The 13335-nt window shown below is 47.7% G+C and overlaps 1 protein-coding gene across 1 annotated transcript in view; it reads left to right on the forward strand.

Annotated features, from left to right (window-relative positions):
* The first annotated feature begins 5608 nt into the window (after nucleotides 1-5608).
* Nucleotides 5609-13335, forward strand: part of Kif19A (Kinesin family member 19A) — a 123810-nt gene continuing 116083 nt past the window's right edge. The window contains exon 1 of the mRNA XM_084604775.1: nucleotides 5609-7183. Within this exon, the coding sequence (XP_084460901.1) occupies nucleotides 7121-7183 (63 nt within the window). The 5' untranslated portion in view covers nucleotides 5609-7120. The remainder of the gene's footprint in view (nucleotides 7184-13335) is intronic.

The following is a 13335-nucleotide window of genomic DNA, read 5'->3' on the forward strand; positions in this document are numbered from 1 at the left end:
GCAGCAGCAGCAGCAGCAGCAGCAGCAGCAGCAGCAGCAGCAGCAGCAGCAGCAGCAGCAGCAGCAGCAGCAGCAGCAGCAGCAGCAGCAGCAGCAGCAGCAGCAGCAGCAGCAGCAGCAGCAGCAGCAGCAGCAGCAGCAGCAGCAGCAGCAGCAGCAGCAGCAGCAGCAGCAGCAGCAGCAGCAGCAGCAGCAGCAGCAGCAGCAGCAGCAGCAGCAGCAGCAGCAGCAGCAGCAGCAGCAGCAGCAGCAGCAGCAGCAGCAGCAGCAGCAGCAGCAGCAGCAGCAGCAGCAGCAGCAGCAGCAGCAGCAGCAGCAGCAGCAGCAGCAGCAGCAGCAGCAGCAGCAGCAGCAGCAGCAGCAGCAGCAGCAGCAGCAGCAGCAGCAGCAGCAGCAGCAGCAGCAGCAGCAGCAGCAGCAGCAGCAGCAGCAGCAGCAGCAGCAGCAGCAGCAGCAGCAGCAGCAGCAGCAGCAGCAGCAGCAGCAGCAGCAGCAGCAGCAGCAGCAGCAGCAGCAGCAGCAGCAGCAGCAGCAGCAGCAGCAGCAGCAGCAGCAGCAGCAGCAGCAGCAGCAGCAGCAGCAGCAGCAGCAGCAGCAGCAGCAGCAGCAGCAGCAGCAGCAGCAGCAGCAGCAGCAGCAGCAGCAGCAGCAGCAGCAGCAGCAGCAGCAGCAGCAGCGCCGTCGCCGTCGCATCAACCAGGATGCACAGAACACCAAAACATCTCGGCCTTTTCTTACATCTGCCGGCCTCCCAAAGACTTCTTTGACACTCAGACTGATTCGGAGAGACCAGGACAGATATTACGGCTTTGTTCGTCGGCTACGAGCTAATACGCAAAACCATTTCTTTGCTGGCCCTCACATCCTCCTCACGGTTGGTCTCTCGTAAAAAAACAGATCATAAGGACTCGTCATGGTCTTATGATGCCTTTGATTACCGCCTAGACATAACCGTTTTTGTGCTCAATGTGACCGACGCCCTTTTTTAGAAGCCAGATTTTTGGTTCTTGAAGGTTTGAACAGCGTCAGCCGGAGCCACCTACAAAGCGTGTACATTCATGGCTCCGTGAGCAGGAATGAGAAGTCATTCCTAGCCCCTGAGGTTGGCGCATACTCAGCTGACCACCTTCAAATAGTACTGTCGTCAAATTTGGCTGGTTCAGTGGCCATTTGCTCAAACGCTTTGTGTAAACCGTTAAGTGCCATGACTCTGTCCGGCTCGAAGTGTGCACTATAGTACCTGCAATGCGGGACGTCGGTATATTTTGTCTCTGGTCTCTGAAAAGGTCAGGACACTAAAGCCCAAATGAATCTAACCGAATGAACCGATAATTCTTTTGATGTCAAGTATATCGATGATCGTCGTCTATCGCTGCCGCTGCTCACTGGTACGAAGTGACGAAACTTGGGGATAGAGATAGCGTGTTTTCAATGTTACTCTGAGGCTGCCGCGGCTCTGCAGCCGTCTGTCGCCTTGTGCCATCGGATAACTATAATCATGTTACCATAATGTTACTATCGGATAACTATAATCATATATATATATATATATATGCACACACAGGTTGTCGGCTTTCTTGCTCTTGAAGCCAGCTGATGTCTATCAGAAGTTAGAGCAGATTAATAAAGCAATATCTGTCTTCATTTCCACAATAAATGTACTTGTACCGTCTATGCAGACGACATTTTATTTTATTTCAGTTTGAAATCATGCCCGGTACTAAAGCCGACTCTTCAAGCTGCCACGCGCTTTCAGAACAAGGGCTGAAAATTTGGGGGCCGGCGGGCCACACGCAGCCTGCGGTCCGGGTGTTTGTGACCTGCTATATAACATGCAGCGAAACCTCACTGTGCGAGACCAGGGTCAACACAGCGCCTCGGTCTTTACTAGAGATGTGGCAACGCCAGTTTTTCCCCGCAGCAGGAAGCGTTTTATTCCTGCTAGAGTTGCCCGCTTAAGCTCTGCTAAGAAGTGACACCGAGACGATAACCGCGCATCGCAGTAAGCTTGAGTAAACGACGATAGCTACTGCTACAGTCAAATCCCCGGTGTCCCCAGGTCCCACATAAGGCCAAAAGTGTGACAAATAATTTAAGCAGGGATCATATACAAAATGCGCCACGAGGTTCGTCCACACGAGGTCGATGAGCCTCTGGAAATTTGCTTTCACTGAGCGAAGTCCGCCAGATACCATAGTAGACACAGTAAAGGAGGCGACCATCATTGCAAGGCCTCTCGATATGCGTACTTAGTAGCACGTGCACACGAGTGTGTCCCTGATCATCGCCGGGGCAGCATAAACTAGCGTATGCACTGCGGAACCATGCAAACCAAGAACCACATATGTCGTCTTATTTACGTAAAGACGTGGCAAAACACTCCTCTACGCCCTTTACCGCCTGCCGGTAATCCGCTGCGGTGCTTTCATAGAATGGTTTATGCTCGCGCATATAAAGGGACAGAAATCAACGGATCACTTCCATGAGAGCCAAAATTTGTTTAACCCGTGCATTAACGCGGTAGTGTTAAACGCCTCGTTCGCCGAAACGGTCCACCGGCGTTGCGGGCGAAAAATTCACAAGCGTGGCGCTGGCAAGCAGTAGCTGGCAGCTGACATGGCCAAGCACTAACTGGACATAGGGTAGCCTGGCATTACGTCTGGCAAGAGCTGCCAACTTGAGCCTCTCCTTTCGTATGGGAGGGTGATATCAGAATCAGCCTGTCAGGACCCTTGCATTCCCGTTACCCCTATGTCATGCAGGCGCGTTCATGCGACTTGGTTAAAGCGGGGCTTTATATGTGGGCTGGTAGCCTACGATAAGAGCGAATCCCTGATACGACTGACATATACACCGACGCATCGATTACAAGCGAATTTGCATCTATGGGCTGGATATGCGATGACAACTCTTCCCTTTCAGGCGCTTATGCCTGCCACCTACCTCAAGGTACCCTTCTTCATGCTGAGCTCCTCGCGATTTGGGGAGCCTTGTGAGAAGTGCCTTGCACCGGAACTGGTTCAATACGTATTCTTACTGATTCCTATGAAGCTTACAAGGAAATCGCTACTCCGGGTTCACAATATGCAACAGCTAAGGCCAAATAGCGCCTCCTTAAACGCCACCAACTCGCGACCAGAACTGTTGTTATTCAATGGACTCCAGGTCACTCGGACGAATCAAGGGGCAATGCGGCGGCACATGCTGCGGCTGCCTTGGCAGGTGGGATGTCCACATTTATTTGCCCACCCCCCTTGATTAATCCTTAGTCAACCTTGGGCGGGCAACTCACCCCTTCTCTTGCCCTTGTGCACTATACTCGGACCAGTCTTCGTAGCCTCAGTCAGCATCGCATGCAGGTGGCCACACCAGACCCACCTTTTACGAGAAAAACCCACCTCACCCGAAGTCAAGTCTTTTTGAATAAGCTCATTGCCCATGCGGCTTACACGCCACGTATTATGGCCCGCTGGCGTCAGTATACAGAGAAAATGATTACGGGCCCGCACTGTACGACTCTAACTAGCGGCGGCATATCTCATCTACTCTGGGATTGCACTGCTTTTTCTACTGCACGCTCCGAGATCAAACCCTACCGCCTGAACTACCGTTCCCTTCTAGAAAGTGATGCTAACACACAGATGATATTTGCCAAGTATGGCTCGCTTAGTGGCCAGGTTAGAGCAATGTGATTTGAGTGACGACCTAAACAATGAAGATTCTGTCTACTCCTCTTTACCCCCATTCATGGCCATGAACCTTCCCATTCAATAAAGGACATTCAATCAATCAATCGCGTCATACCCCTAACGACGCAGCTGAAGTGCCCCCCCCCCCCTTTTTTTTTTTGTACTTGTAGATACTTTCATCTCGAAAACATTGAAGGTATACCGCATATAAGCATATTTCTAGGAATGAAATGGGTTCATTGAGATGAATACTGGATGAGCAAGCGGCGGAACAGAAGGCCAGGTGAACGTCCTTCCCACTTCGTCAACCTCTTCCTCAGACCAACCCCGCCGGGGTGGCGCAGTGGTTACGGCGCTCGACTACTGTTCCCAAGGACGCGGGATCGAATCCCGGCCTCGGCGGCCGCTTTTCGATGGAGGCGAAAAGTAAGCCACCCGTGTGCTGTGCAATGTCAGTGCACTTTAAAGAACCTCAGGTGGTCGAAATTTCCGGAGTCCTCCACTACTGTGTCTCTCATAGCCTGAGTTACTTTGGGACGTTAAACCCCACAAACCAAACCATCTTCCTCAGACCAAACGCTTCTTTTTTCAACTCGGTCGGCGCGTGGTACGTGACAATATGAGTTTCACTTTCACGCTTGTAAATGCCATTAAGGCACCGTTCAGAATCACGTGATTAACAAACCTTTGAGCTAACAGATTAATGCTTGGTCTGCCGAGTGACGGCACGTTACAAACCAGTTGACCAATATAGTTGGTCAATATACGAGAACAATGCGGCCGCCGCCTTCGTTCTGACATTAACCCGCCTTATGATTCGGACAGCCTGAGCGGTACCTCTCAATGCAGAAGTATAGGTGACATGACGAACAGCTAGCCTCGAAATATCGCATCCATAGCGCCTGGTTCTGATAGAGAGGACCTATGAGGAGCTTGTCAGCCAGTGTGGCAGATTTATTTGAAACAATGTCCCGATGTTCTAGCTTACCGAAAATGCGAGAACAGCCATAACAAAAGAAATGGGTGACATTGCTATTGCTACGAAGTATTACACGACCTATTTTTGTCGCTGGAAGCGTTGTCACGTGCCGCACAGTCAACTCAGTTTCGCCACGCCACCTGGGAATCGCCGTCGAAAAAATAGCCGAGCTTTAGAGGCGCGCCCTTGTCACATGCCAGGGCAATAACGCCACGTAGCGGTGTGTCGCAGGACTTGTTCTAGTGCACCCCTGTCTTGCTCGCTCGGAGAGGGTCCACCACGCCCTGCTGCTTATGTATAGCTTTTCTGGGGCGTCCCCCGATAATGTCGTCAGAACTGTTTGCAAAGAAAGAAAATTACCTTCCCGAGATAAGCTCACGATATCTGCTCGGCACAGTCCCAGTGTGTCGATTCCCGCTGTTTAATCTGTTAATTACATAAAAAACGAGAATTTTAAAATATAACTTAAAACTACTACTACTACTACTACTGGTTGCACGGCAGATTTCTTTATTTTTTTCACCTATCTCTACGTAGACAGAGAACGCTAAAGTGAAACTGTCAAAATGACAAAGCGCTACAAGCGGTCTAGAAGAACAACAGCGAGGGAAAAAAATAGAAGAAAGTAATTAATAAAACAAGGAATGCACAGGAAGCACACAACAATGGGGAGGTGAAAACGGCAAAAAGGCAGAACTGTGTCACTACCCCACCGACAACACATCGACCCTATCTGCACAGTGGAGCTTCAGCGAAATGCAAGCCCTCCGCCGTCTATGGGCCAGCCTTCGTGAATACCCAAAGACACGTGACAGGAGCTGGATCACGTACGCGCGCCACGGCGGCGAAAGAAAAGGGGAGCCTGTCACGTGACTGGATCGACTGCCGGGTCCGCGGCAGAAAAGAGCTCCACCCAGTAGTGGCGTTCGCAGTAGCCACGCCGTGCGAGCGGTCGCCATCGATCCTGGCGCTTAAACAGAACGAGCTCGGTACCAGGCCGCCCAGTGACGGCGGGAACATTTCACGGAGCTGACGCCGCCGCGTCCGCTATCGGCGCTGCTAAACGCGATCCAGAACAGTGTACCGGAACTCCCAACACTGACGCGCGAAGTTCGCTGTTCGTCTGCTACGCTGTGAAGCTATTGCATCGATGTCTTCGTCGCTTTGGTTTACCGTCTGCTAGCAGCGCGTTCAACACATCTGCCGACTGCTCCGGAACAAAAAAAAAAAAACGAAGCCGGTGAAACATCTGCGTCATCTGCAAATCGTCAAAACATGCGAACTTAAAAACTGTATCAGCGCTGCTCACTTCTCGTACGTCCGGATCCGCAACCTGCCACACATCATCATTGGCCGCCGTGAAAATTTGAAGCCAGACCTGTGTGATTCGTCGTCGTCTGCCACTTGTTAACGTGCAAGCGTGACCGGTGATTTCTGTGTTCTGCTGCACCAGCAGCTCCCTTAGCAGTTGTTCTAATTGCTGGAACGATAGGTTAAGTGCGTCGATACCTTCTTATCTGCTAGGCACAGCAAAACTATATACACGTGGCGCCTTCTGCCTCTTGTTACTTGCGTGTTAGTAATACGCTCTGCAAACTGCAACACATCGTAAAATCCTTATCAGACTTCCTGAGGTGTCATCTATCGGAATGTTAAATGCATAGCCACAGTGAATTGCGAAGCTTAGCACCAAGGTCCGGAAGGATGGCGTCCTCTCTTAAGTGTGAAGGGTTCACGCTGTCTGGCATAGAAGACCTCTTCTAGCCGCTTTCTGCTCACGCAGTTTTCTCATCTGCGAGCCTTGCCGGCGGTTATTCGAGTGCAACACGCGTCATTTCGTGCTGCCAACCTGTTAAACCTGCGCTTGTGACGATCCGTTTCCGGATGACTTGGCTACTGCCTGTTTTGAACGATACCCTCTTGCAGTTTCCAGCGCAAAGCCGAAGTTTGAAGAAATGCATCACTGGCACGCTCAGCTTTGACATCATCCCTTGATCGAGGCTGAAGAACAGCAGCTAGCACAGAAATGACTTGGATCATGCCTAAATGTTCGATTTCTTAATTACTTGACTTATCGCGTCATTCATGCGGCCATGATAAGTTGTGCCCAGCAGTCGATTTTGAAAGGACAGCGATGTATCCAACGTCGGTGTAGCTGATATTGAACATGCAACAACTTTGCAACTGCGACGTAATCATTGATTTCCCTAGTGACATGTTCATGTATCGACAGCAGGCGACTATATTGTTGTAACTCCTCAGCTTCGTCTGCTCAACGGTGGTCGCGCGGACGCAAGTTTCGTGTAGCTCCTCCGAGGACCTGGTCACGCATTGCAGTTCTTTGCCTCCTAGTTCAAGAGAGGCAACCTGCCTCAACACTCAACAAGAACAAATGTTGACAACCTGTGTCAGGACTAAATAGTTCGTGGGGACTTGCTGAAAAACCGGAGACATGGCAAACCGGAAAGCATCCACGACCGAGAATGGCGACGAGTCCAAGGTGCAGCGACTAATGGTGAGAACTCTATCCACTTTCTGCTCTTTTTTTTCTAGCTGTTTCTTCTTTGTATGCGTGTGTTTGCGAACAGTGGTCGTCACGGTTTTATGTATCGATATGCTCACCTTAGATTGTTAGCTGACGGGAACTTCAACCTGAATATGCCTACAGCAAATGAAATAGAACTGAATAAAAAAAGGTGGACATCGCCTGCTGTTCTGGAAAAACCTAAACCAACATTGATTATTTGTGCCAAAGACAACCCACCACAAACGGGCCAAATGAGGTAGTGCAGAGTAGGGCATAACCCCGGGTCGACGCTCGGCCAGCGTCACGACGCTTTAACCCGTCGTTTGCCGGCTCCTTAATAAAGTTATACATACATACCTACATAGCTGTACTCAAAACCATTGCGCGCTTTCGCTTCCAGGTCACGAAGCACTGATTTTCATACGGGTTCACCGTCTGAAGACCCGCTTTATTCTATGTAAGGCGCCTTATCGAATGTCTTATAATTAATACGTGCTGTGTATGTGGTTCTGTAAACCACGCACCAAAATTTTCTGAAAAAAGTTCTAAAAACTAAATATTGCTTTCTCGTAACTATTTCTGCGAAAATCTGTGTCTGGAATAAAGTGTTGGTGGCAAGTCTTACATATCATCCTGAAAACAGCAAGCTCAGTTGTCTGCCGCCAGGTAATACTGTTACGGGGATGTAACGGTAATATGTTACGGGGAACTTAGCCTTTGTTTTTATTTTATTTTTTTGCCGACCTTAACAACAACCCTCAAAATACATATGCTATTACATGACATTAGTTCTATCTTAGCGCCTAAATACATGTCTCAGAGAACGAAATCCGGTTTCCTACCCAGTACTGGCCCAGCCTTTTAGCTTTCACATGGCAGCTTTTGTGTTTCGAGGGCTTATCTGAAAGGATACCTTGACTCAAACGTTTCATCCACCTTTTCGTCTTTTTTTTTTCTCAGGATTATTTAGCAGGTCTAAATTGATAACTGTATTTTTAAACCCATCAGCTAACTAAAAAAAAACTACCTGATTGGTATTGGCTGATTGTTTAACATTTCAGAGCAAACGAAGTTTTGCACATTGGGTAGCATGACTTTCAAACGCATTTAAATGGTTTTACTGGGGCTAGTCCCCCCCCCCCCCCCCCTCCTTCTTCCTGTATTTATTAAAGCCTGAATGGGACGCGGCTGCCGTAATCATGTACCGAACCCTCTATCTAGCAGTAGACGTAGAAAACTTGTACTCTCTGACGAGCCTTTACAGCGCAAACTTACCTGTCCTAACACCACCAGCACGACTTCTGGCCACATGACTATTTGCAGTGCTTGCAGGACAGAAACGCCAACACTTTTCTCCTCATAACAATTTCAGGTGCTTGGAGATTTTTTTTTTTTTTTTTTTTACCGTTTTGAACATAAAAAGCATAATAAAAAAATATTCTCACACTAAACATTATGACATCAGAGTCCCACAGCTTTCGCTGAGAAAACGGAGTTCAGTGTCTCACAAAGCAGCGCAAATACCCGAGGATTCATAACATAGACCGACGCACGTTTTGCCCATGAATGGTGCCTCACACCATTGAGTAGACGACACATTCTTCAACGAAGGAGAACGTTCAGTTAGATCAGTTGAAACACTGGTCACTACTGAGGAGACCCTGACATAGACGCGCGCCCGCATCCATAAGGCTTGAGAGTCAAATTGCCTGCATGCTTCCGATTTCAAGACAGTGCCTCTATTGGCACACATGTACTTACTCATCCTAGAATGTATGACTGCCATTCCAATCTGCATGTACCACTGGAATGATCCTTAAGCCATCAGACTAGGGAGAGGAGAACAACAGCCGACGAAATTCTCCAGCTCTAAGTAAATCCTGGAGCTCTCGCCCTCTGGCTTGAACCCCGAGGCCCGCGCTTCTGTTGCGACAGTGGGTCACAACTGTACGAAGAGATGATAGCTATCCCTCCAAGAGCTTTAGAGGCAGACTCCACGACTCTCGCACGTCCTGTCCACGCTCCACCCCTCCCTTTTACTGGATACTCACTCTCTGTTTGCCTCAGTAATGTTTATTCAAAATGAAGAAAAATACTACGCTTCCGTTCGTTGCGCAAATTGCGAGGTCCAACGATAAGAGACTGCCACCGCGCATTTTCTTGTAGCTACTTGTAACGTCCCTGCAAACGAACACTCTGCTTCTTCGGTTAATGCGAAGTAAATTTAAGCATCCGGTTATGTTAAAAATCAGTTGCGGCGTACCGCGGCAAATTTAGAAGATAATAGTAAATGTCAGCCCTGCAAGAACACGAGGATGGCATATCATACCGCGTCCAAATTAAAACACATACTATTGCCAGCGACCGCCATGAAGACAAGTGTCGTTCGGATAGCCTCCTTGCCCCCGCTTAGACGGGGCGAAGAATGAACTGCCTTTCCAATACCATCTTGATGCTTGAATGCTGTCACAAGAACCGTTAACATCCAACAAAAATCTCTCATTCCACTTTAGGTGCCTGGCCCGCTCCAAGACCACCTAACCCCATGCAGCATCTACGAGACATGCTGTGGGACTACTATAGTGGCGACAAAAGTAGTAGAAATTACGTAGAAGTAGTTATGAAAGCAAAAAAAAAAAAAAAAGAAATGTCGCACAAGCGCTAAAGAGGCCGTTTTGGGAGTTTCAAGTAGTTCCCCTTTCCTATTGGGTAGTGTCTGTATCGCGTGGCCATAACAACCGCGGCATTTTCGGAATAATTCTCAAAACTGCCCACACAACGGTCTATATCAATACCACCTTCAATCATTATTTCATGAATTCGATGGCAAACAGATCAACGCGAAATCTTCAGGTTGTGAAATGCTGTTGCGGAAATAATAATACTAATATTAATAATTGATTCACAGGAAAGGAAAGGCGCAGTATCTGTCACACACAATGAAATAAAACATCGCAAGGAACGGGACGAAACACGAAGGAAAGGAAACACGGACACGGGCGCTTCGTCCCGTTCCTTGGGCTGTTTTATTTCATTATGCAGTACCAACTAGCCCGGCATCTTGCACTTCTCTCACACTTGTTTCTGTGGACATCTGAACCGCGCCGTAAGGGAAGGAAGGAAGGTGGGAGTTGAAGTAGAAAGAGGATCCGTAGTGGAGAGCTCCGGAATGATTTCGACCATCTAGGGATCTTTAACGTGCGCTAACATCGCACAGCACACGGACGCCTCTTCGTTTCGCCTCCATCTAAACGCAGCCGGCGAGGTCGGGTTCGAACATGATGCGACAGTTTCGATGACGACCAAATCCTCATGCAGCCCCCCCCCCCCCCCCCCCCCCCCTTTTACAGTAAAGACCCACTACTGTAAACTTTTAGCGGGCTGACCGGGTGCTTTCTGCGCATAAGCAGTGACCAGACATGACTGTTGTGCCTGCGCAACAAAGATAATCTAATCCAACATACGTCGGAGCTAGTAACATCTCTTTTTTAGCTAAATCTATCTTTTTCGCCCTGCCTCACGAAGAAAATTTATGCGCAACTCAACAAAGGTTCAATGCAATTCAGTGAGGTATGTTTCTTTATCTGTATGAACAAACACCCGGTTCCATTTGCATTCCTAGCTGGCCACGGCAGCCGCATGAGCGACGAGAATAGAATATCGGCTCCCCCGAGTGCTTGTTGTGTAAACGCATCGGCTTTGGAGGAATCCTCAAGCGTCGAATACGAGGCATTAGTCATTCAAAACAAGTCATAATAGCCAACACTGCCATGACAAATGGAGTGCAAACCACGCTGGTCAATATTTGTTCAGTCATATAACAGCACGTTGTGTATGATGTAATGTGTCACGGTATGCTAAACAGCCTAGGGCTCGTAATATCGTCTCGGAGTTAGACAAATCAAATTAAATCAAATCAAGTCAAATCTTTATTTTTTTTTTTTTAATGTATATGTAGTTATATGGAAGGGTTGCGGAAAAAAGCCGCCCTTTGGCAGCTTGACGACACCGAAACCAGCGCTGTGCGTGCTATAGCGTGGTCGAGACTCGCATGCCTGATCTGAAAACGCTAATGGGTTCATCGCCGTTTGTTCCCGCAATATGCCCGAAAGGCCTCGTTGTCGCACGTTTCTCGTCAGAAATCGGGAGAGCCTGAAACTTGTTAAGAAAGGAACCACACGCTATCCTCTTCATCGCAACGTAAAGACATGAATGTATTGAGTCAGAGGGGAAAACGGGGCATTTGCAAATGACATATCGCCCATAAATTCAGTCAGATACCTTTTAATTACAGAATTGCGCTACGGACAGGAAAAATAAATGGCTCATAGGAACTAAAACGAAAAATTTATTTCTTAAAATGCCTTCACCTTTTTTTCTTCTACTTTCTGACGAACTACCCCCACGATTACTTACTACTTCACATTCACTACCGAAAAAAAAAATTATCTATGGTTTCTTTTGTGTTAATTATGCTTCATTGCACCAGCTGTTTGTTCTGTCGGTAGATTAAAACGTATTAAACCGCTATTGTCGTGCTCCCCTTTTTCCGAATAGTGTTAAACTGTTCAGCATTTCAACTTTAGAGGTTCTTTCGGAGTCCAGGTTCATTTCTTCACGAAAGTACCCGTAGCTTGCACATATTTGTGACTTCCAGAGCGCTTGTGAGCGATATACATGTACGATCTCATGACCGGAATGCTCATCTCTTGTGTTTATGTCTATTAGAACAAAATATGCGCAGGTAAACTAAAAAGTATTCAAGCCACAGTTCCCGCTTTTGAGCAACCTGCGACCGTAATAAGGTTCGGACGGTTGAGCACGAGAATTACCCACACCCCGAGGAGATTACGATCATCACACGTGCCATAAATGGTGTACTGCGAGGCTCCTGTGCGTTTAAACAGGCATTTGCAGCGTGCTCTGTGTTGACTATAGGAAACAATTCCTTTTCGTTGTAACCCACACGAGAGGATATTGCCATCGTTGCGGTAAAGTCTGTGCTTGTTGTCACACAGGAATGACGGCCGTTGACGGATCCCAGCCCCGGTAAACGCCTTTCGACGGGGGTAGGGCGCCTACATGTCACCGGGAGGGGGCCGACATATTGCTCCCTACCTAGATCGAGGCGAAACAGACGCGCCTGTATTGAGCGATGTCAGTACGCTTTAAAGGGTTATGAAGGTCTGGAAACCATTTTTTATTATTCAACATATCTGTGTAAAATGGTACGCCAATTTCAAGTACGCATTTAGATTTCAGACACCTCATCTCGAGAAGATATGGCAAAACAGCTGTCCTAATAAGGTCGTTTTTTTACAGGTGATCGAAAGGTCCACCGCACGTCCTCATGTTTTCTATGTTTCCTCTAATTGCGACGTATTAGTAATTAGAGTACATTTTGGCCAATTGCTGTCATATATTTTTTTTTCTTTCCGACTTTGGTATTTATTTATTATCAAGACAATGACATTACATCAATTTCCTTACCCTTAGCATGTGAGGTGGCCCTTTTGAAATGTGTGCATTCTTCTAAAGGAGGTCTTTTTTAACAAGAAATAACCATAATTGCCTTTTGCATTCCCCAATGCAGTTTCTGTAGTGACATCTAAGTTCTCAGCTTTCACTTCCTTTGTTTCTTTTTTTCTTCATGAAGTGGGTCCGGGATTGCAAAGAGAGATGAGACAGCCACTGAGAGTTTCTATCTTGTATGAAACATTATTTTTGCTCTCACGCCACTTCACCAATGATCCCAAATCTGGGCGCTAAGCGCATACGATGCAGCTGCTCCTTCTACCTGAAAAGCAGCCAGCTGGCGCTATGTCCGGGCTGTGATCGAATCAATGCAAGCGTCCACCTTATTTTGAGTCTCCATCGAACTCCTATATTGCAGGAGTACGTGTACTGCGTAGTTACTGAGAAATACAGCGAAAATTGACTTCCTACTAGAAAAAAGGGCCGCATCCACACTTACGTTTGAGTGAAATATACGTTGAACAGAATCGTGATGTAAAACTTTTGAGCCCCAATTTCTACGCTTACTGAATACGATGAGCTGTTGAAAACATCGATACGATGAATGATATTATTGTTTTACTATCTTAAGGGCATTCGAAAATGTCGTAAGTTGCCTGAAAGAC

Source organism: Amblyomma maculatum, chromosome 5 (genome assembly GCF_055883805.1).
Source record: "Amblyomma maculatum isolate TAMU_Amacu chromosome 5, ASM5588380v1, whole genome shotgun sequence".
Classification (NCBI taxonomy): domain Eukaryota; kingdom Metazoa; phylum Arthropoda; class Arachnida; order Ixodida; family Ixodidae; genus Amblyomma; species Amblyomma maculatum.